Source organism: Galeopterus variegatus, unplaced genomic scaffold (assembly GCF_000696425.1).
Source record: "Galeopterus variegatus unplaced genomic scaffold, G_variegatus-3.0.2 Scaffold1477, whole genome shotgun sequence".
Classification (NCBI taxonomy): domain Eukaryota; kingdom Metazoa; phylum Chordata; class Mammalia; order Dermoptera; family Cynocephalidae; genus Galeopterus; species Galeopterus variegatus.
Window position 1 is genome coordinate 43,821 of NW_007727588.1, and position 25,713 is coordinate 69,533.

Genomic DNA, 25,713 nt, shown 5'->3' on the forward strand with positions numbered 1-25,713 from the left:
GAGGTGGAGATGAGAGGATAACAGCTTACTCCTTGACTTCTTTGCCAGTTGTTACTTTATATATAAATACAACTTGATTCTATTGAAATTATGTTTTTGTTTTAGTAGCAATTACTTTAAAAAGAAAATGTATTTTCAACTTAGCTAAGAACCACAGCCAAAAAACTTACCTTAAAAAAAAAAAAAGAAATCTGAACACATTTAGGAAAATATATACTATAAACACTTAAGTTTAAAACATTGCCCTTACCTTAAGGAGATTTTACTTTTAATAACATATATGAAAATAAAAATTTTTGAGCCCCTAAAAAGAACAATGTAATGATTCAGTTTCTATAAAAAGAAGAGAGTTAAGGACCAGAATGTGTTAGAACTTAAATTATGCAATATATACAGGCAAGAGCAATCCAAAAAACATTATCTTTATGTATAATTCATTTAGCAGCTGCCTATTTGTGACATATTATACACTGATTAAGAGCATGGTTAAACAACTGAATAATGTGCATGCTTTATATAATAATACCTTGTTCTTATTGCAAGTTTAAAGAAGCAAAACTAGGTACAGTGAAACTCTGTGTGTTTATGTTAATGTAAGCAGGGCATATCTGAATTTATGAAAACATTGATGGATCATGGATGCATTCAGAGCTGTTCCTTGTGGAGAGAGAGAGAGGCCCAAGGTAGAGTTTGGGAAAAACTCTTTGCAGTTTTCTTTTCAGTGGCTTTCTTTTGCTTTCCTGTAATGAAGGATGGCTGCCAATCTTTGACCCTTGAAAACCTGATCAGGATGGAGCTGGCACAAACCAAACAAGAGATAGCCAGGTAGGAAGATACAGTAAATGTGGAAAAAAAAATTTCTTAATTAAGACTGATAAATTTCATAATTTTTGAAATTCAATTTTTTATCCTTAAAAAGCACACTTCAATATTCTGTAGCACTTTCTCTAGCTTTGGATCTCTAAATAATTTTATAGGCTTGAAAGAGTTGATGATTGTGGGACTTAATGGTAGGCTCTACGGTGACAATGAGGAATAATATTGAATTTGAAACCCTGTGGAAAAAGCTGAGGTTTCTTGGAAGATTGCCCAGAATTCCATTTAAAAAAATTAGTAATGGTAATGTTCATTTCCTTAATCTCCTTATCTTTCATTTAAAAATAAATGTTGCCCAGTGAGACGACCTCCAACCATGTTTTTGATTACAGAAGTTGCATTAAAACAATCAAAGAACATGTTGCTGACTCCCTGACTAATATCAGAGAGAAGAAATTTTAAATGTACTGGTCAGCAGGATATCTTGGAACTCTGCCTATTTCTTTCCCTACTTTTATAACACATATTGTTTTCTCTCCCTTATCATAAAAGTAAAATACTTACTGTAGAATGATTCAATAAGCAAAATTAAAAAAATAAAAACATTTCGAGATACGTTTGCATTTGTAATATAAATCACCAAAGACTAAGAACCTTCAAAGACTCAACTACTCAGCTACTCAGCTACTGTTATCCTTTGCCTTCTGCAAGGGTCACAGAGGTGAAAGACGAAGGGAGTTTGCCTATGATAGAGGAGAATTTGCAGTGGGAAGCAGTGAAGGGGGAGGAGGATTCAATTGTGGGACAGGCACCTTCCCCTTTCATTGTTACTGCAATGGCTAATTGACAATGTTTCCCATGGAATCACCATGAGACTTGTGTACATCACTTAGTTTGGGGGGGCCTCAATTTTCTCATCTGTAAAAACAAAACAAAACAAAACCATATACAAAAAACATATGTGTGTATATATACACTCACACGTACACTCGTGTGTGTGTATATATATGTGTGTGTGTGTGTGTATACATATTGCCACAAGATATCCCGAGTCTCTACAACCACTCTCCATTTTTTCTATTACCAGTAAACACTGGCCACCATCATTTCCTGTTTGGGGTGGTATAAATAAATCTCTTTGATATCTATCTCCCTGCCCCTCTGTAAATCATTCTCAGCCTATGAGCCAGAGTGAGCTCTTAAAAACACAAATCCTACATGTCATTTTCTGCTTAAAAATCTTTCAATGACTCCCTTTGTAGTTAAAATAAAATTTCTCCTCCTTTCTGTGACCTTTGAGTCTCCACAGGATCTGGCTCTGTGTCCTTATTTCCTTACCACTGGCCCCTACCATTCAGTGTGTCACCATCCTGACCTTATTGCCAGTTCTAGAACATGCCAAGTTTGTTCCTACCTTAGGATCGATATTTGTTTTTCCCTCATCTTAGAACATTCTGGCTTCAGAATTTTTCTTGGCTGATACATTTATAATTTTCAGGTCTCATTTCAAATACCACCTTATTAAAGAAGTACTTCCTGGCCATGCCTTCCAAAGTACTCAGTTTTATTCTTTATTTTTTTCATTATATATGTCAGTATTTATTACTGAGATTATCTTTTTTTTTTTTAACTTTTTCTTATTATCTTTCTACCATACTCAAGACTATAAACTTCATGAGAAAAACTTGTTTATTGGAATATCTCCAATGCCCAGAACAGTGCCTGACACAGAGAATGCACTCAATACACATTTATTAAATAAAATCTCAGATTGTAATTACATGTACATAGCATGATTATTGATGTCTGTCTTTTCCCCAGATACTGAGCACTTTTTTCCCCAGCTTTATTGAGGTAGGATTGAAAATAAAAATTGTATAAGGGTGTACAACTTGATGTTTTCATATACAGTGTGAAGTGATTGCTACAATCAAGCTAATTAACATATCCATCACCTCACATAGTCCCTTTTTTTTTCTGGTGAGAACACTTAAAATCTACCTTCATAGCAAAGTTTCAGTGTATGATACAGTACAGTATTCCTTGGTATCCATGGGAGATTGAGATGCTGGTTTCTTTTCCTTTGGTTATATCCCCAGAAGTGGGATTGCTAGATCATAAGGTAGTACTAATTTTAATTTTTTAAAATTATACTTCATACTGCTTTCCATAACAGCTATTCCAATATCAATTTACATTACCACCAACAGTGTACAAGAGTTCCTTTTGCCCTCGTTCTCACCAACACTTAATGTTTTGTCTCTTTGATAACAGCCATTCTAAGAAGTGTGAGGTGATATCTCCTTGTGGTTGTGATTTGCATTTTCCTGATGATTAGTAAAGCTGAGCATTTTTTCCTCTATTTCCCGACCATTTACATGTATTCTTTTGAGAAATCTCTATTCAGGTACTTTGCCTATTTTTAAAATCAGGAAATGATGTTTTTTGTTGTTGATTTTTTTTTTTTTGCTAGTTGAGTTTGTATGACTCTTTATATATTTTAGATATTAACCCCTTATCAGATATATGGCTTGGAAATATTTTCTCCCATTTCACATGTTGCTTTTCACTCTGTTAATTGTTTCCTTAGCTATGTAAAAACCTTTTCATTTGAAACAATCCCACTTGTCTATTTTTGCTTTTGTTGTGACTCTACATACACTTTTATCTCCATTGTCCAATTTAGTGCCTAATAACATTAAGAAATACATGTTAAATGAATAAATTAGGATTATTGGATCCTAAAACGAACTGTATTTTTATAGTCTCCTTATCCAATGTAGTTAGTTTACATGATGGCAGTGATACTTAAACTCTTCATTTTCTTATTTTTCTATATATAGTCTATTAATATGCTGTGTTTTTTATTTGTTGATTACTGTACCAGTTAGAATGTCTTCAGATACGAGTCAGACAGTCATAGAGTTCCCAACTATCAGGGGCTTAAGCAAATAAGACACGTCATTAAATTACAAATAAAAACTGGAAGTTAGTGGTTTCTGTATTGATGCAGAAACTCAACAATTTCATCAGAGAAATAGGTACTTTGATCTTTCCACTTGTCTATCCTCAGCATGGGGTTTTTGTCACCTTAGGCTTGTTGCCTCGTGACTGCAAGATGGCTGTCACAGGTCCAAGAGGTATGTCTTTCCAAACCTATATTCAAGGCAATAAAGAAAGTGAAAGGGCCAATTCTAGAAAGTTCTCCAGTCAAACCTTTTTCTGATAGACCTCAACTAGAAATTTTCCTAGAAGTTTCTCATCTCACTTTCTTTTACATTTAAGTGACCAGTCGAGGTATAAAAATTAAGTGTCAAAGAATGGTACAAATATAACTGATGTATAAATCATGATTTATTTCTTAGATCTGAGCTCATTGCAAACATAGAAATTTCAAGATCTCATTAGCAAGGAAGAAATGGCAAGAGAAGTTGAGTAGGCAGCAAAAAGCATAAATACCTAATAATCTTTTTCAATTTATTTGCTCTTTACATTGGGAATAAATAAGACTTATCATAGAGGATTTATGTAATTTCTCCTGTATTTTTTTTTTTGTGTGTCTTTTTGTCTTTTTCCGTGTCCGGCAACGGATCGCAACCCTCAGTGTTGCCCCCGCACCAGACCCGGGACCGGCAACGGGATCGCAACCCTCGGTGTTGCTCCCGTGCCTCGCTCAGCCAGTGAGCGGGAACCGGTCTGTATGTGGGATCCAAACCCTCTGGCGGGAGCGCCGCCGTGCTTCCCAAGCGGCGCACTATCCAGTGCGCCACCGGGCCGGCCCTTCTCCTGTATTTATTACATTTTTCTTTCCAGTTTTTTATTGTCACAGGACAAAAAGCATTCTTTTGACATCAGGGATGAAACTAGCAACTAAGCATTAGTAATGACTTTATTTCCTCTGTTGCTACCTTTGAAACTCTAGGTCTAAAGTCAGCAGGTCTGTGTACATTCTCTTACTTTATCTTTTTCTTCTGCATAAGTAAGCTGGACCAATAAGCACTGTACTCTCTGCTTGCTGGACATCTGCTGATTGATCTTTCTCAGTAAATCAATTTAGTCTGGGTTTGTTCTAAAATCAGTGGGAGCAGGGAGAGTTACTCTGAATTATACAGTGTCAGATGTTACTAACACAAAAACAAACTGCACCTTTGTATTTCCTGTGGTTCTTGGTTAATTATCATGATCTATGCCAAATATCTTGAAAACTGTCACTGGCATTTGATTATTCCTCACTGATTAGCATTTAGGTTAGAAAGATTGAGTATATTTTAGATGAGTGTAGGTATTAAAATATTATGCATTTTGTGATTTTATAAACCACTTGTCTTAGGTTGTGTCCATGTTGTGGACATTCTTTTGTGTTCAAGGCATTTGGTAACATGATTTCAGAGACTTTAAATCAGAATTTTCCTCTCTGCTTGTGAATATACTGACCCATCTTGTAAGTCTTCAACATTAGTTTCAAATTTTTCATCTCTTTATGGTATATTAAAATTGCTTTAGGCTTACTCATTTGGTACGTAGTGATTAACAGTGATATAAGAGAAGAAATGAATGTAAGTTTACTGAAGACAAGGTAATTTTACTGAAGTTTCAATCACTTTCTATCTGTTTCTTATTGGTTTTATTAGCAACAATTAATTCGGCAGCCATAAAGATTGTATTTGTGTAAGTGTTAGAAAGCTTTAAAAAATATAAAAGACAAGTCTCCTGTTCTCCAGGGTTTTACACAAATCTAAAGGGATATGTTACCTTAGGACAAAACCAAGCAAACACCTACTTGTAAGTCCACACCAAGCCTTGAGTTTTGAACAAAAAGTTTCTCTCATGGTTTTTTGTCTTAAATAATGCCTTCCTAGTTCCAAAACCTTAGGATCCTTTACTTTAAAATGCATTTTGGAAAGACAAAGGGCTTACACTTAAGAAGGGTTTTTTTTTTGTTTGTTTGTTTCTGTTTTTTATAGTTACTTTACAGAAATGAAAGATAGAGGTTTTTCCAAAGCTTGGCTTGACTTAAGAGTATATGTGACTGAGCTGGATAGGCCTCTCTATCTTCACGATTTCTGATAGAACTATCATTTTGCTCAGTCATTTTATCCTCTGTGGATGATATTCTTCAAATAGTTTTCATTTATTTTACTACAAAGAGCTCTGTAAGTATCACAAACCATTGCTTCCTAAGCTTCAGAGATGAGGGCTTTTCAGGAAATGATTCTTTAGATAGCTATTGCCTGGTGGTGTATTGACCCTCATTTCCATCTTATGCTAGTGATCTGCCACTGTCAATGCCCCAAGTAGTACATTTCAAAAAGTTTGTGCCCTTCTGATACCACCATCCCAAACAAGTACTATTACGATCTTGGGTCTCTCAGCCTGTGATCCAAGCTGGTGTAGATGACATTCACCTCTTGAAAAGTTATTGAAGTTTCTTACTGAGCATTTAGCTCATGTTCTCTCTGGTTTGGTGTAAAGTTTCTTGCCCTTTCATCTCCATTGTGGTAGATTTGCTTTCTGGCATTTGGGTTCAAGGTGTGGAGACCACTAATTTCTGAGAATACAGTTTTTATGCATTAGATCATTAGAACTTCCTTTACAAAAAAGTTTATATGAAAAAGTTATACAAAACTGTCAGATTTTCTTTTCATGAATTAGCTTATTGAACACTTGCTGGTTCAAGAGTACTTTTTTTTTTGCCTTTGAATTTAGGACACTTAGTATTGGCATATTTATTTCTTCCTCTTTGGCTAACTATAATGATCTATATATTTGACTGATGTTGATTGACTGCCATCATAGTATCTGTTGAGTAAGAACTGTTTTTTTGGTGAAGAATCATTTTGTTGTTTTTCCTAAATGGCATGGCTCCTTTCCTGATGATGAATTTGGTTCATCCAGCCTGGATTTTATTGTTTTCACTCTTTCAAATTTATTTACTCACCACCTTTGTATTGCAGAAGAAGTTATTTAAATCTTCACATTACAGCATTCTGATAACATTGCCATCTTTCTCACTTCTTTTCTTTGTATTCATGCTGCTGAATTCAGGTTTGCTTAAACAAACTGCAATTTCTTTTACTTGAGTTTTTTAGTGAATGCTGTACAGGAGCCCATCCTTATATTCTGTTTATGGTGTTATATGTAGCTTTTTGTGGGCCAGTATGTTTCACAGTCTTCTAACTAAGGGTCTGCCTTTGTGCCCAAAGGTGTCATACCCTCTCCATTTTTAGCTTGGCTAAGCCTTAAAGAAAAATTGAAGTAAAAGTCATTCCTTAACTTAGCCCAAGTTGAACTAGGGTAGAATTACAGTAAGCATTTTAGCACATATTGTATCTTAGCTTACCACCAATGACTTGTTTGACCGAGAATATTGTAGTAGAATTTCAAAGGATGACGTTTTATTCTTCAAAATCTAATAAATCAGAAACATTTCTCAGTATAATTCCTTTTATTAAGCGCATTGGATATTATATCATTTTAGTTGAAAGCATTAAAAACTGTTTTTCTCACTACATAACTATTTATAGCAACGCTTTAATTTAAAAGAGACAAATGAGTGAAAATTCTGAATATGTTTTACTAAAGGGTTAAGTATGATCTCTAGGCAAATCTCAATAACTCATGTTAAACTACTTATAGGCAGAACACTAAAGGATCTAGAATAATTTTTATCTCACTTGTATTAAAAAATATTTGTTCTTGAAACTGGACATGTCTCAAGATTAAAACATAAACACCTGAATTAGGAGAAGGAGGAAGGTTTTGCAGATCTCCCCTAACTTCAAAATACACATGTAAAAATGTCCTCCATATCCTGCTTCACTATTTGCTGTAATTATCTCCATGTTTGGTATAAGTCATGCCTTCTTAGATTGATAGGAGATTTGACTTTTTTCATATTTTATGTGGAATAGGGGAGGTTAAGTGTTGGAGCTTGGAAGAGCTTCTATGAATGCAAAATAAATAGAATTAAAATGTTAACAGAACTGTGATTATGCAGATTATGTGTTGTCAATAATGAGGCTCTGTATTTCAACAAAGAAAGTACTTATATGGAATTGCTGCTGTCAAAGAAAAAAAACAAAAATTGACTGGAATAACACAAAAGGAACACAACTGAAAGCTAAAATCAAGGAATCAAAAATTTTTAGCAGGAATTGTTATAAGATTGTTCTCCCATTTTGCTTTGATCTTCATAATACAAGAAAAGGAGTTCCTCAAAATAATTTAAAAAAAAATTGGAACATAACTGCCATTATATTTTAGATAAAACTTCTACCTTAAAACAGATGAGTGTGAACATTTTAACGTTCTTTTTAGGTAAATAGGACCTCAATTCCATAACTGAGAGCAAAGAGGCTTAGCATTTTCAGTGTAAGTTTAAGACTGGGTTGCTTAGCAATATTTAAATGAGAAAGTCTCTCCTCTGGAACTGGTTATAAAACAGTTGTCCATGTGAATGTGTATCAGATTAAGAAAAAGATGTGACTTCTTAGCACCTAGATTATAACCAGGTAGAAGACCATGTAATCAAATGAAAACCATTCACACTGCCAGTAACTTTATACAGATTAATTTAGCCACCTAACACTAATTATATATGTATTGTTAGGTGTGGATCATAATCATTCACCAATCTCTCTTCACTAAATGCCTGGAAAATTCTTCATAGAATTGGTATATAAAAGCAAGGCCTTAGCCCTTGTATTGATCCTACTGTTATGCATTTTTCCTTTCTATCTTTGGCCCGCAATGTATATTTCTTGGTTTTCGTACCACTACTAGTTCCTAGAGTCTCTTTGCAAAGGCTTGATGATTTTTAGGATGGTAAATGCTGTCTGTCTTAGTCTGTTTCTGTTGCTTATAACAAAATACCTGAAAGTGAGTGATTTGGAAAGAAAACAAAATTTGTTTATAGTTTTGGAGACTGGGAAGTCCAAAGTGCAGGGAACACATCTGGTGAGGGTCTTGGTGGTGATAGTGGTGACCCAGGGGTCTCACACTGTGTGATGGTAGAAGCAGACAGAGCAGAGAGAGTTTAACCTCATTCTCTCTCTTTTAAAAGCCAAACTATGCCTCTGACTATCACTTTGAATCCATTCACTATGGCAAGGTCCTACAATCTAATCACCTCCCAAGGCCCCACCTTTCAATTACCATAATAGAGTTTCCCACCTCCCAACAGTCACAGTGGAGGCAAAGTTCCTAATACATAAAACTTGGGGGAAGCAATTCAAACTTAAATGCATTTAGGGGGGACATTCATTCTACTACACTTTCCTAGTCCATTTTCTGCTGCTATAACAGAACACCACAGACTAGGTAATTTAAAAAGAAAAGAAATTTATTTGGCTTACAATTCTGGAGGCTGGGAAGTCCAAGAGCATGATGCTGGCATCGGGTGAGAGCATTTGAACTACCTTATCCCATGATGGAAGGCATCACATGGTAAGCGAGTGCATGAGACAGAGAGGGCCTGGGGACCCAACTTACCCTTTTCAGAAGCCTACTCCAGTGATAACTAACCCACTCTTACTGCAAGGACATTAATCCATTCATGAGGGCTAATCACCTCTTATCTCATCTTTTAACACCATCACAATTAAATTTCTTTTCCTTTTTTTAAAAAAAAAATTAGATATCAGAATATCTTTAATATGGAAAGTGCATGAGCTATGCTCACACTGTACCCTCTTGACAAGGGATAGCCTGATTGTTTCTGTGAACTGGCAGTCTTGCTACAACCTAGGAGATGGCACTAGGTGCACTGACATATGCTTGAACTTAGGCCTACCAGAAAGAATGAAGTAGTTCTCTCCTTTTGTGTACCAGATGGTTGTTAACTGCTGCTGAATTGTACAAGAATGGAAATTGTGGCTCAGAGAAGAAACACCTTATTTCTTTTTTTTTTTCCCTCTGAAGCCTCAAACTTTTTGCTCATCCCCCAAATGAACTGATTCCAGTGTTATCTTTCCACCTTCTCTTGCACTGTGAGTTTCTTGAGGCCAGATGGTATCACTTCTTATTTCACCCCAATGTCTAGGACAGTGCTTAGCACTTAGCAGAAGCTACACACAAGGTGATTGAATCTGTAATCCCCTGCTTATACATTTGCTTCCTCTGCTTCACCACTGCCTGCAACTCACACACATTTTTATTTAGCTAATTAAACAGAACATTAAGCAAGCTGTATCAGTGCTCTCTCTCTCTCTATTTCTTTCGGTCTCTCTCTGTGATACTGAATTTCAGCAAATTCAGCGATGGTTTCTTATAAACTTTGAAGGAAAGAATCTCGAGGGCTGGCTCTTGGTAGAGTGTGGTGCTGCTAAAAACCAGGGTCAAGGGTTCAGCTCCCAGTACTGGCCAGCTTAGATTTCTTCTCTCCTTCTGAAAGAATAGTGGTTACTCTGTTAATTTGTTGCCTAGATGATCTGTTTAATGCTGAGAGGTTTGATCAGGTCTCCCAATATTATCGTAGAGCAAATGCTTCTTCTTTCACTCTGGAATGGGCTTTGTGGAGAGAGACAGCCTCTTCTTTTCTTTATCTCTGCTGATGACTCTCCTTACATCAATGCACTCCAGTGGTTGGTGGACAATCTCCGTTGTGGTTGTGGTGTCTAGCTGTTTTTGCAGCAGCCATGGTTACTGTGGTGGCTGTGGTGGACCAACCACATGGAGGTGTTTTTGGCATGCTCCTTGGTGCTGGTGGTGTGCCTGGTTGTGGGGTGTGTTTGTTCCTCTTCTCCATGCCTCTGGTCCCCAGGTGGGCCCCGATACACTGGTGTGGTGTGCCTGGTTGGGGGGGGGGGGGTCCACTACCTGGCTTCATGCCTTGGGTCATTGGACAGGCCCTGAGGCACTAGTGCAGTGTGCCTGGTTGTGGGTGGGGGGGTCTGGTCCCCTTCTCCTTGCCCTGGGTCACTGGGCAGGCCACGAGGCACTGGTGCAGTGTGCCTGGTTGTGGGAGGGGGGTCCAGTCCCCTTATCCATGCCCCAGGTCCCCGGGTGGGCCCCGAGGTGCTGGCATGGTGTGCCTGGTTGTGGAAGTGGGGTCTGGTCCCCAGCTCCAAGCCTCTAGTTCCCAGGCAGGCCCCAAGGTGTTGGTGGTGTGCCTGGCCCAGAACTAATTTTTTGTCCTTTTCTTACTTTGAAAATGGGGGAAGTTCCTGTAGGAACCAGTACTTGAGCTGTGTGGGGTTGAGTTAAATTGCTGCATTGCCACTGTTTCCCTAGGGGAGGCTTTTTGTGCAGCTCAGGGTTTAATGGTTGACCTTATAGGTACTTTCAGCTCTCCAGAAACCTGGTGGATCTGTGTTGTGTAGCATCTCTGATCTGTGTCTGAGTTTTTTCATCAAACTGCACCCCATGAAATTCTGCATTCCCAACCAGTCTCCTCTGACTGGTCCTATGCTGATTGGGGGGTGGATCAGCTGTCCTTGCTGTGTTCCAGTGTTCTCCCAGTGGGTACGTCTCCCCCACCAACCATACTCCAAACACTTCCCATGGGACAGGTCCTGCACCGGTCCCTTGTGATGACTCACTGGCATCTGAACGGCTCCCTTTTTTCAGTTGTTCTGGTTCCTCATTCCTGTGTGGGTCCATGGGAACCTTATTAGTGGTCTTGCTGTTCTGGGAGCCGCCAAGTCCCTCTTCTCCCCTGCTGCTTCCAAGTAACTCCATCTGAAAGGCACAACTGCGGCTTCTGCCAGCTCCTGCTCCATGCGCTCATCAGCTCCAGACTTAGAGTGGCTGTGGCCCAAAACCGTCAGAGCAGTTTTTCTTTCTCACAACATGGTTTCTCCTGCCTTCATGAACTCTGTTGGTCTCTCTCCCCTTCCTCTGAGCTCCAGCGGCCCCACCTTGGCTGATGTTACATTTTTATAGTTGTAAATTGCTTGATTTGTGGGAGCGAGTGATGCTGGGGACCGTCTATTCCACCTTCTTGACTGGAACTCCCTAAATTTCATCATAGGTTTGGAAGGGGACATTCAAACCATAGCAAAAGCCGTACCAGAAATATCTCCTACTGTTGTTGCCTTTCACGCTGCACTGCCTACTCTTGGTGTCTGCACATACCTGAGTTTTATTATAGGCTGCATTTTGTTACTCTTGGTCCTGTCTCTCAGTCATTTATTTATTCTCAACAATCCCTTTATTTTTTGTTATTGATGCAGGATCATTCTCTGGGTGGCCTTGGACTGACCTAGTTCTCCCTCCTTTCTTCCTTGTGGTTCTGAAGAATAACTGTAGTAAGTGCTGGTAATGCAATATCCTCAAATAGGGAGGAACTGCCTGAGACAGCTCAGGCCTTGTTCCTGTCCCTCCTAAGGAATGTAATATCTTGGATTAGGGAGCAGAGACCTGGGACAGCCTCAGCTTCTTTCTCTCTCCACTGGAAGCAGTATGTACTTCAAGGCTTTACCTGGTGTGTCATGTGGCCCCTGAGGTATATAACCTAGGGGTCTGTAACCTGGCTGTCTTCCAGGGTCCCTCAGATCTGATGAAAAGTGGGGCACACACAGTCAAGACTCCATCCTTCTTGGGCTTTCTCTCCAGCTTTCTTGAACCTTGTGGGACTGACTCACAATGAGTCCTAGGCTTATTTTGTCCTTGCTGTCTATCTGTAAATAATAAACCCACTTGGTATAATAACCTGTGTGTAAGTGTGTTCTGTCTCACTAGACTCAGAAAAATAGGTAGTAAATGCTGTTGGACCTAAACAGTAGCCCAGGATGCAGTGGGCATACGTACTGGGACTCCTGCTTCTGGTGGTTGGCATAGTGATGACCTTTGCTATTTTCCACTGAATGGGAATTCTCTCTTGGGACTGGTAAATAGGGAACCTGCTTTACAACTGATTCTCCAAAGAATAGGGCCCAAATTATGGCAGCTCTATAATAAACTGTGTCAAGTACACACTGAATGAACATGTCTTAGATGTAGAGCCAGGCATGCAAAACACTCTAGCTGTAGGAAGAAAATAATAATATTTCTCAGTCTAGGACAGAAAGTGCCTGGAGTCTGGATGTTAAATTTGATCCAATAAAACCTATATATGCATCAAAATTTGGGTAAATTGCTTATTTTATTAGAATCTTAAATTTAGTTATGACATTTTCATTTTAAAAAGCAGTTAAAATACTATTTAATAAAAGATTTCAAGTGTATCTATAAGCCTACAGCCAAAGAGTCTAATAGTTATTTCCTACCTTATTTTATTCTTTTAGTAGATTGTATCTTTTTCAATTTTTATATATGATAATTTTAAACACCATTCACCAGGGTTGGAAATGTGTTTAATAGAAAAATTTTATATGCATTTTTCTATAACCCCAAACGTTGTTTCAATTTACGTATTTATAAAAATAAGACAGAAGAAAATAAAGGTATTGAGAAAAAGAAAAATAATTACAATATTTTCCAATTAGAAAATAGAGTTGAAAATACTGCTTTTTCTGAAATGAACAATGTATTTTCAGAATTAATAAACTTATTTTTATAAAGCTTTTTGATTAAATTAAAAGATCTATAGATACTGCTACTTTATATATCAAATTCTGAGAGATTAATTTATTTTCCTTAGAACTGTATTTCTTTGTTGAGGAAATTGTAAAAAATATCACTGATAAATTAATGTAGAGCATTTCTACAAAGCAAACAAAGTAAGGGCACAAAATATTGCATTCATAGTATTTGAACTTGCATCCATTCCAGAGTAATTGAATACAGGAAAGTTTTAAAAAATCTTATAGAAAATGAAATAAAGGGGTACTTAATAAAGGAGTTGCATCTTTTAAAATAATGAGTAAGGTTAGGAAAAAAGAACAGAATACAAACATCTTGAATAGTTTTACCGACATTTTCCATTGAAGCTGTCAAAGGAGTCTGTGGTCAGGGTTTTGTTTAAAAAATAACAGAACATAACGTAATTTGATAAATTAGTAGCTTTAAGATAGCTGAACAAAGCCTTTGAGACTAAATTCTTCTAACAATAACCAAAGAAATCAATACAATTGAATTAATTTTAAGTCATTCAAAATATTTAAACTATTCATGGGTCAAATTGAGATCATGCAATTTGTTCTAAACTTTTCATTCAAGTTTGGTTCTAAAGTTTTAACCTTTTATTACTGCTCACATTTCCCCAAGTAACATTTAGAAAAAGCTTTAGAGTATAGGAGGGCACTTTGAAAAGTTTATGAAAAATAGAATTGAAAGATATGAATCTCTCCATAAACTTTTTGAGGTACTCTCAAAATGTTACGGATGAGATCATTCCGTAACATTTGAAAAACAAGTCATACCATAACTAGCCACTGGTTCCTCACTATCACTGAATTAGTAATTGATTGCACTATCTGACTATACAGAACTCTATTTAAAGTATATTATTATTGAAACATCAAAAATACCTCAGGCAAGGGTAAATTTGTTGTGAGGGCTGCCATGATGTGCACCTCAAACATGATGTTAAATGAAAGCACAGTACAATGAAAGAAAAAAAAACCAGTTGAATATAAGAAGATTTTTTTTAAAAAAAAACTAGGCACTCAGATGTAGCAAATACTTTTCAATTAAAACATGATGCTAAATTAACAAAATGACAATGAAAGCAGAAAATTAGGAAAATAAAAACATTTAATAACATTAAAACAATAAAAGTAAACAAGCCATATTGGAAAAGGGCATGTAAACTTACAGTTGTTGTATAAGCAGCTTCTGGATCATCTTCCAGCACTCGGGAGAGACCAAAATCAGAAACTTTGCATACTAAGTTGCTGTTAACCAATATATTCCGAGCTGCCAGGTCCCGATGAACATAACCCATATCAGAAAGATACTTCATGCCCGACGCAATGCCTCGGAGCATACCGACCAACTGGATGACTGTGAAGTGGCCATCATGTTTCTGCAAGAGAATTGCAACTGTTTAGTGATTTATTTTAATGCAGGTGTGTGTGTGTGTGTGTGTGTGTGTGTGTGTGTATTAAATAAGTCACAAATTTATTTTACTGGATCCAACGAAGTCAAGCCTCATGTTTGCTGACCATTGACTATGTTCATGAAGAAATGTAAGAATTTGGCATTTAAAAGAAAGGGAAAATTGAGCTAGAAGTGATGAAGGAGAACTAAACAAAGGACAGAACAAAACCAACCAAATTGACTTTCAGAAATAACTACCTCAAAAACTTTAGGTAACAGGAGGGAACCAAAGTCAATTGAAGAAAGAGAAAAGGCTACCGAGAAAATAGAAGCTACCTTCCATTGCTGTGAGCTTTGAAGCAGCCATACAGGTGGGCAGAAGGGCAGCAAAACCTGGGACTGGCTGAAACCTGTGTGGTAACTGAAATGCTGTGAAAGTGGGAGTCAGGCCAGGTTACTCAGGAAAAAGAAAACGTGATGTCATGAACAACAAACAAGTTTAGGAAAGTTGCATAAGAAAGAAAAAAACCTGAAGCAAACAGAAAATAATTAGATTTTCCCAATTTTTCATTATACAGGACAAATTGCAAAAAAGTTGTTGGCAATTGACTGAAAATGAGACTATTTTCACTCCTGGTTTGGGAGAATTAGATAGAATAATGTGTATAATAAGCCAGATAAAGTATTGGCACATAGTAGTCAATCCCATCTAATTTCCTCTGTCTTGATTTTAAAATAATGTATTTTTTTAAAGAGTAAAAAAATCCAATTATTATTCATACAAGATGTAAGAACCCAAAAGACCAGATACAAATAGCACCCTTGAAATGAGAGGAAATAAACATGAAAATATTTTAAGTTTGAAAAAGAATGCATATTGTTTTACTGAGTTATTTGGAGATTATTGTCTTTATTGGAGTTACAGACAAACATAAAAAGTTCTCATGTTGTCTTATATATCAGGCAATATTTATTATGAATGATGTTAAAAATGAGTATCTAGTAAGAGACTATAGAGCTATATGACGTTACACTGTAGAGTAAGAGCCCAAGGAGTACCTTAAAAATTTTCCAAGTTAAAGCAGTTTGCATGGATACCTGATTTAAAACCAGCACAGAGACTATCTGATGGTATCTGTCATAGTGACACAGTCTCCTACACAATGATGATTCATTGGTTAGTTAAGTGAATAAGCTTATGCTACAAATGAAATAAACTTTGTCTTACTATATCAACTTATCTCCCTCACAGCCCTTTGATAATATCTCCCAACTCAAGTGCAGAGCAGGGAAAAATACCCTCTCTTTAAAGAAACACTCTTACAGCAAGAGTATCCATTTAAGCAGGCTCTTCTGTATAATTAATGTATGAAAGATAACCTAGCAAAGAAAATCTCTGGTGTTATTAGCTCTTTATGTTTCTAATCCATCTTCTTAGACAGTATACTATTAGAAGAAATCTGCCTCTTCTATCATGTACCCTACCTCCCTCTCCTCTGCTAGGAATATCGAAACCAAGTAGGATTGAAAGCATATATTCTTTCGGCTTAGAAAATATTACAGTATATGTAAAATGGTGACTCTTTCATATTTAAAAAGGTGACTGTTAATCATTTATCTACTTAAAAATGAAATTGCCTCATATCACAGTCCTTGTCATGCAGAATTTCCAAGTAGTTGGAAATGTTCATGGACCACCTGAAAACTAAAGAATGTTTCAGTTTCCTTATCTGTACAATGGGAATAGAGTTACCTAACTCAGAGTTGTAGGAAGAATCACATAAAAAATACAGAGAGCAGCTCCTGACTTACTTTAATAACAGTTATTATTTAATAAACATTGTTATTATTATTACATCTCATTTTTATAATTCTAATATCAGTCAGAAAACTCTCCTCTCAGTTTCCTGGAAAATAATAGTCATCATAAGCTCCTACATATAAACAGAAGTAGTTACTTAAGACCAGGTTGAAATTTAATTTCCTATCCATTCTGAAGGTGGCACAAAACATCAAATTATTTTTAACAACTTTGTTGAGATATAATTTACATATTGTACAATTTACCTTTTTAAAATATACAATTCAATTGTTTTTAGTGTATTCACAGAATTGTGCAATCATCACCAAAATCAATTTTAGAGCTTTTTAATCACCCTCAAAAGAAACCCCATACTCACTTCCCCCAACTCTCTTACCACCCTAGGAAAACACTAATCTACTTTCTCTCTGTGTAGATTTGCCTATTCTGGATATTTCTTATAAATGGAGTCATACAATATGTGTGTGGTCTTTTGTGACTGTCTTCTTTTATCTAGTGTAATGTTTTCAAGGTTTATCCACATTGTAGCATGTATCAGTGCTTTATGCTTTTTATTGTTGAATAATGTTCTATTCCTTTTGTTTATTTGTTCATCAGTTGATAGATATTTGAGCTACTTTCACTTTTTGGCTGTTATGGAAGTTTTTAAAAAAATTAATTCTTTTAAATATTCTTATCACAACATTTGAAGAGACTTGGATTAATTGCTTTCATATCAACCACATGGCAATCAGGGTTCTAATAATGATAAGAAGTATCATTTAAAAAAATGAGATTTTAGTGTATGAAAAGAATCTAAATTACTTTCTCCATGTTCTCTCATGGGATTATACAAAGTAGTATTTTTATTTCCAATTCACTTGGCCAAGACTTTTCAGGGGTCCATCAGGTCAAAACTATTTCCATGACAGCACTAAGACATGTATCTGTCTTTTTTCACTAGGTTGATATTTGCACTAATGGTAAAAAGATCTGATGGGTAAAACTTCAGGAGCCTTAACCTGGATCAAGGCAGTACCACCAAACCAAACTGCACTAGTATTCTCATATTCTCTGCCATGAGCATTGACAGCAAAAAAAAAAAAAAAAAAAAAAAAAAAAAGACTAGTTTCTCTTAAGAATGTCCTCAAGGAAGTAGTAAAATTTATTAATTTCATTAAATATTGATCCTTAATTATACACTCTGGATCAACACCTGTGAGGAAGAGAAGAAAGCAGGATTGGGCTGCAGGAGAAGTTAAAGTGCGAGTGTGTTCATAAGAAAGGTATTCATTCTGTGGGATGTGCTGGATCTTGGATAAACCTACAGAGTTAGCCCAGATTGAGAAAACAGGGCTCCAGAATTCCAGAAGCTACAGGAATAAGGGAGTTGATCCTGAGAGATCTCTGCAATAAAACTCCTGCATGCAAATCTCCTTTTTATAATCTGTTCCCCAGGGATCCCGAATTGTGACTATCTATCTCTCTATCTACCCACCCATCTACTGTTTATAAAATGTAGGTTTGGTGAAAGAGAAACTCCAAAAGTGGTTCTATATTCCTTTGGGGATGCATATTTTAATTGACGCCACATTTTTATAGGGAAAAAAAATGGCTAACATTCAATTAAAGCTACAAACCAGTCACAGTCTAAGCTCTTTACAGGTATAATCCTGATAACTGTATGATATAAGTGTAGTTAGTACCTCCATCTTGTAGATGGTCAAACTGAAGGACAAAGAGATTTAATAACCTAATAAGTGGTGAAGTCAGGATTTGAACCCAGGCAATGTAATTCCAGAGCCTGTATTCTATTGGAGTTCTTGGAAAAAAAGCTGGCCTGAACTTCACCTCAGTCTGGGCTAGTTTGGGCAGCATAATTTGGCATAATAAAGCCAGGTCCAAAAGACCTCTGAGACAATTAAACAAAAACAAACAAACAAGAACACTCCAGATAAACCAACAAATGAGGGTCCATTTATCTACGTCTGGCTGAGAGGAATAGCCCCATTTATTCATATGTGAAGTATGGCACAAATCTATTTTTCTACAAATGATGCAACTCTCTTCTTTGAACAAAATCTATATTCCTTTTTCTAGTCCTTGTCAATATAGCCTGTTCAAATTTGGTTTAAGACATACTGGTTTCCTTGAATATGGTGGAATGTTAATAAATGGTGACTGAATTAAATAAACTTTGATACTATCTTGTAGAACTCTGTTTGCTATTGCTATATTATTCCTATTGTCTTGCATAAAATAGACTGCTTTGTTTTCTTAAGGCAGGACATGGGTTTTATCCCTTTCATGCAGCATTCACTATACTGCCATGCATTATGTCAGCGCTCGATAAATATTAATTCAAATGGAATTGAATTGTTTATGAGAGGAGGAGAAAAATGTGAGAGTACTGAGATTTAATATCTCTGGGCTTCCTCTTGGAGATTAATCAAAAAGAAACTATGAATTTTTTTATGACATATGGTTTCTTCCCAGAAAGGCAGACTCAAATGAAAAAGAGTGAATGTGGCATATTTACACACTGCATCTCAGAGCTTAGTAGCTAGGATTCAGTTTGTCTTCATCCTTCTTTGCTCTCTCGGCCTGACTGCTGAGAGACGTGGAGTTTACCCTCTAACTGACAGAAAGGGCGAGCCTGATTGGAAGGGGTTTGGAAAAGCTATACATAATAATGCCTGCTATTTCTGAAGGCTGCAGAGCTCCATCAGACCTCAGAGCATAGCATCCACCAGATCTGAGCAGTCACTGGCATGTCACATCGTCTGTGCAGTAACACAAGCTCTTTACGGCAATTTTAAGCATCTCAGCACCTGTTCATCTTAAGCTGAGCTCAAGTACTTAGCCTCAGCTTAGGACAACTGTAACATTTGGGTGCCCTACTATCCTGAAGCCATCTCATTATTGTCTAACAAGGTATTTTTTTTTTGAATGTATTCAAATCCTATGAAAACACAAATTCTACACTTAAAACTCTTCAATTGTCTTCAATGACAGAATAAAGTGCAGTGTCTTCAGCATAAATACTAAGACCTGATCCTTGCTTATAGGAGTATCTCATATTTAGTCTCATATTCTTATTCTGCTTCAAAATTTTTTGTGTTCAGTTCATTCCTACAACATGCTATTTTACATCTAATGTGCTTTGTTTATGCAGTCCCTTCTTCCAGGAATGTCATCTCAGTTTTTTGTCACCTGAGTTTTCCATGACATGTATCATCTCTTCTAGGAGACTTGCTGAATCCTCAAGTTCATTTTTTCAAACAACATTCATTGAGTATCTACTATGGGCCAGTTATTGCTTGAGTTGCTAGGGGTCAACCTGGGAAGCAAAACAGAGAGGTGCCTGCTGCAGTTGCACCTATACTTAATTGGAGACAGGGAGACAGAAAATTAATTGGTAAAACATAAATGAGATAATGTTAAATAACGATAAACTATACAATAAGTAAAATGGAGTGATATGAAAGAAAGTGACACAATGCAGCCTATGAATAGTTCCCAGCATGTGCAAATGACTTATGTTAGGAATGAGTTTGGCCTTGAGAAATGAAGGCCGGTGAGTCTGGAGCTTGTTGAGTGAGAGGAAGAATAAAAGGGATACTGGAGAGATAGGCAGAGGCAAAATCAAGTAGGTCCTTGTAAGTCATTATAAAGACTTTGGAATCTATTCTAAATGTAACTAGATGTTAGAGAAGAATTTTAATTGGGGAGTGATGTGCTCTGATTTGCGTATGAAGAATGGAAACAGAAAAATCAGTTTGGAAGCTATTAAAGTAATACAAGAGAGAGATACTGGTGGCTTGAACCAGGATTGAGATCTATTTTAGAGGCATAGTCAGCAGGACCTGTGATTGACTGGAAGGAGGGGAGGACTGGTCAGGAAAGTGGAGGAATAAAGTTGGACCAAGTTTCCCTTTATTGCTCTCAAAGCACCCTGTTTACACCAGCATTGGCTAACACTCTATGTGTACTTATATTTGTCTGTTTCTTCTACTGGCTTGAAGATAATCTCATCTAGGGCAATAGATATTCCTTGTCTTGTTCATCCTTGTAATCCCAGGGCCTAACAAAGCCTGGCACATAGTAGCTATTCAATAGATATTCACTGGATTGAACTGAACTGAGTTCATTAATTTTTTTCTTAAAGGATCAAAGCTTTTCAAACTTTTACTAAGCAGTAAGATATTTTCTTGAAGTGTTTTTCATGGAAAGTCAGATTTGCTATAGGAAAGTCTCTGAGAAGATTATGAATGAACAAGAAGTATTGAAGTATTGACTATACTTGCAGCCACCTCCATTTCTGAGGGCAAGACTCTGATTATGACTACTAGATTCTTACATGATTGTTGCAGAGTGAGGAAAAGGGGCTAAATATCTTATATGGATTTCTGCTATATTTCTTTCTAGGTCTTCACTAAAGAATTATAGTGATGTTGAGCCTACCACCCTAATAGCCTTAGAGACTATCAAAGACATGTGGGCCATAATATAAATCACTTTCCCCCAGCTTTCTTGTTGAAAAATGTGCAATACTCTTCATATAAAGCAGATAATCCTAGTGATTCAGTGTCCTAAAAAGGATAAATATGAGTGATACACAACACTACACCCAGTAGATGATAAGCTGCTATTCCCTGAGTAGAGTTAATAAAAATTGCACATAACTCATTCAACAGACATTTACAGAGAATCCAATTCACAATGCAGTGCCTTGGTTACCTACAATAAATAAATCAGCTTCCAAAGACTTCTCGCAAATTTGATGTAATGAACACTATTGGATAATGATAGTGCAGGATCTAAAATGAAGAAATGAAAGTTTGGTTCTTATGTATGTTGAAAGATTTTTTTGGTTCATTAACCACTAGCTATAAGAAATGGCACCTGCCTGTAAAAACAGAATGACAAAAATAGAAGACTTGTAATATTACTTCCAAACCTCTGACATGACCTGTAAAATGGCTATACAGGAAATGGTTTACAAAAGACAGAGGTATACAAACAGTGGACACTATAAGCTTCTTGTCCTCTTGCTTCTGTGTTGCTAGAGGCCATTCTGAAAATCCTAAAGACTCCACCAAAAAATTCCTATAGCTCATAAACGAATTCCGTAACATTGCAGGATACAAAGTCAATTTACAAAAATCAGTAGCATTTTTATACACCAACAACAAACTAGCAGAAACAGAAATAAAAAAAAGCAAGCCCATTTAAAATAGCCATCAAAAAAATAAAAGACCTAGGAATTAATTTAACCATGGAAGTAAAAGATCTCTACAAGGAGAACTACAAAACACTAGTGAAAGAAATTGAAGAGAACATCAAAAGATGGAAAGGCCTTCCATGTTCATGGATTGGAAGAATTAATGTTCTGAAAATGGCCATACTACACAAAGCAATCTACAAATTCAGTGCAGTCCCCATCAAAATATCAATGACATTCTTCATAGAAATAGAAAAATCAATCCTAACATTCGTATGGAACAACAAAGCAATTCTGAGCAAAAAAAAAAGCCAGAAGCATTACACTACCTGATTTCAATTTACACTACGATGGTAACCAAAACAACATGGCACTGACATAAAAACAGACACGTGGACCAACGGAACAGAATAGAGAACTCAGAAATCAATCCACGTTCTTACAGCCAACTGATCTTTGACAAAGGCACCAACATACATTGGGGAAAGGAAAGCATCTTCAATAAATGGTGTTTGGAAAACTGGATGTCTATATGTAGAAGAATGAAACTTGACCTGTACTGCTTGCCATATACCGAAATCAACCCCAAATTGATTAAAGACTTAAATATAAGACCTGAAACTATAAAACTAGAAGAAAACATAGGGCATACACTTCAGGGTGTAGGACTGGGGAAAACTTTATGAATAGGACATTAGAAGCACAGGCAGCAAAAGAAAAAACAACCAAATCAAATTATATCAAACTAAAAAGCTTCTGCACAGCAAGAGAAATGATTAACAGAGCAAAAAAACAACTTTCAGAGTGGAAGAAAATATTTGCAATCTATGCATAAGACAAGGTATTAATATCCAGGATATGCAAGGAACTCAGAGAACAAATAATCTGATTAAAAAATGGGCAAAGAAACTGAATAGATATTTCTCAAAAGAAGACATGCAAATGGCCAATGGGTACATGAAAAAATGCTCAACATCACTAATCATCAGGAAAATTTAAATCAAAACTACATTGAGATACCATCTCACCCCAGTTAGACTGGCTATTATCAAAAAGACAGAGAATAACAAATTCTGGCAAGGATGTGGAGAAAAGGGGACCCTCCTTCACTGTTGGTGGGACTGTATTAGTGCAGCCATTATGGAGAACAGTATGGAGGTTTCTCAAATACATATAGAACTGCCGTATGATCCAATAATCCCACTATTGGGTATACCCAAAGGAATAGAAATCATCATATTGAAGGTTTACCTGCACTCCCAAGTTTACTGCAGCTCTATTTACAATAGCCAAGATATGAAATCCTCCTAAATGTCCATCTACAGACAACTGGATAAGGACAATATGGTATGTATACAGAATGGAATACTACTCTGCCATAAAAAAAAATGAAATTCTGCCATTTGCAGCAGCATGGATGGGCTTGGAGAAAATTCTAAATGAAATAATCCAGACACAGAAAGAGGAATACTGCATGTCCTCAGTCATCATAAGTGGGAGCTAAAAGAAAAAAATAATAAGAAGAAAGAAAGAAACAATTATAATAATATGTTGAATATTCAGAAGGAGAGAACAGAACTGTGTAGTTACTAGAGGTAGAAAAGGGGGAGGAGAAGGGTATATGGCAAGAAATGGGTTAATAGACTCAAAACTAGTTAGGAAAAATAAGTCCTACTGATGTACAGTCGAGCTAGGCGCCTATAATTAACACTAATATACTGCATGCTACTTTAAATGACTAGAAGAGAGATCCAATGTCCTCGACACAAAGAAATGATTATGTATTGTAATGATGAATATGCTAATTATCCTGATGACCATCACACATTGTTCACAGGGATTGATATTCAACTATGTTTTGCTCAAATGTGTATAGTCAATTATGTTTCAGTTTAAAAAAAGAAAGAAACACATATGGATTCATAAGAGGCAAAAGATAAGTTCTGTGAAGGGCCACAACAAGAAAGAGGAGATGACCTCTGGGTTCCTCATTGTCCCTTTGTCCAAAAATATCCTGACCTCAACAGTCCACGTGCTTTCATCTTTTTGTTTTGCTACCTGAAATTTCACTATTAACATTCTATTTGGGTTTACAAATCCATGTAAAACATGCAAAATCATCTGGAGGAATTAGACTAGGAGTCACATGCTAGTATGAAATTGTCTAACCTTATATGCAGCAAAAAATCTGTACCAGTAAGAGAATGGAGCTGAGATTAGCGTGGGATGAGGGTCAAGGTTGCAGGTGACTTTGTGAGGTAGAAAAGGCCTAACCTGGGGGCAACAGGGGATGGGGAAGATGTGCTACCACATGGGACTTGTGATGGTAGAAGTTGGATATTTGAGAACCTCGGAAGAGGACATAAAGAAAGGGGTAGATGACATAGAGAAATGGGCTTTAAATTTTTTTTTGCCTGGGCAAGTCCTGTAAAGAGGAGGAAAACACACTTTTCCCATTTTTGAAGGAAACTCCCAGCCCTCTTCCCTATTGTAAGTTATAGTCTTTAGCTGTAGTCTGAGTCAAAAAGCTTTTGTGGGTCTGCCTACGGACTTAAGGAATATCTTTAAAATAAATCTTTATGGGAAAATGCACTCTGAGTTCTGAACAATTGATTTATAAATGACTTTGCAGAAAGCAGTCCTTGGAGGATTACTTTTATAACTTAAGCTTAAAGTTAAAATTAAGTTTTACATGTTTCTAGATCAGAAAGTTGACTACACTATGACTTTCCAAAATGCTCTTGAATTTGAAAAAGAAATGGCTAGGGTTATTTACAGATTTGAAAAGACCAAACCACTCTTGTTTTAAAATAGCCATTGAATAAATAAAGTCAGTATCTCCTTTTTACTAAAAACCGTCTTGGTTCTTGTGGTCTCCCCAGTTGAAAATCTTGTTATAATTTCCTCAAAGCTTTTTCTCTTGTAATCATCATGGATTTTGAACTTAAGCTAGGCAGAGTTACATTTCTAGTTACAGGCAAGAGAGGCCACCAAGAGTAGAATAAGAAATTTCGATCATAAGGAAACTAAAAATGTCATTTCTAATATACCTAAAAAATTAGAAAGAAGAGAAGTAGATACGTAGTTGTGAAACATGGCAGTTGGCTTTTGGAGTTACATTTTAACAGCTTAAAATAAATCTAAATATAATATAGATTTAGCTTACAAAAAAGTGCGAAAGGGGTGGAGGGTTAGGAAGAAATTGGTTAATGGACACAAGGAATGATTACGTTTCATAGTGATAAACATTCTAATTATTTTTGATTATCACACATTTTATACAGGTACTGATATTCAACTCTGTACCCCACAAATATGTATAATCAATTATGTTTTAATAAAAAACGAAAACAAAAACAACAACAAAAAACCTTAATATTGAATTTGCTTTTTTTTTTTTCTTTTTGCTTAGGTTTTTATGAAGGTAATCTATACTAGCTACTGTGTTATGCATTAATATAAGGTAGAGAAAATTTAAAGTTGTTTTGGATGGCATTTTGGGCAGGGTGCCATCATCTTTTTTATTTTAAAGAAAATGTAATTTTATTAACATTATTTTTTTTACATTCTAGGATGCTGTTGCAGAACATTTGGGAGGAAGGAGGAGAGGGGAAATGGTAAGGAAATGTGATGGAAAAAGGGAGGAAGGGGGAGGGGTAGGATTGAGGCTGGTGGCACCCCACTTATTCCCTCAGGGGAGACTGGGGGGCTTCCAGCAGTGGCTTGGTCATTGCCAGGCTGGGTACAGATGTTAGAGGGTGTGGCAAAAGCCCTTGCCCCCTACCACCTGCTTAGGAACTTGGGGCCCTTCTTGCTGCAGTTTGGTGGTCATCACTGGGCTGGTTGCATGTGTTGGGGAGGAGTGACTGAGGCCGTCGCCCCCCCCCCCCCCCCCCCCGGCCAGCCCGGGGGGGCGGGCGGCCCACCCCCCCCCCCCCCCCCCCCCCCCCCC

General features: G+C 36.7%; 1 protein-coding gene across 1 annotated transcript in view; it reads right to left on the bottom strand.

The window, feature by feature from the left end:
- Positions 1–14,512: 14,512 nt before the first annotated feature.
- The window catches only part of LOC103594092 (ephrin type-A receptor 6-like), a gene marked incomplete at its 3' end in the record, with an annotated part of 232,578 nt that continues 221,377 nt past the window's right edge, over positions 14,513–25,713 (bottom strand). The window contains exon 11 of the mRNA XM_008577280.1: positions 14,513–14,722. Coding sequence (XP_008575502.1) covers positions 14,513–14,722 — 210 coding nt within the window. The remainder of the gene's footprint in view (positions 14,723–25,713) is intronic.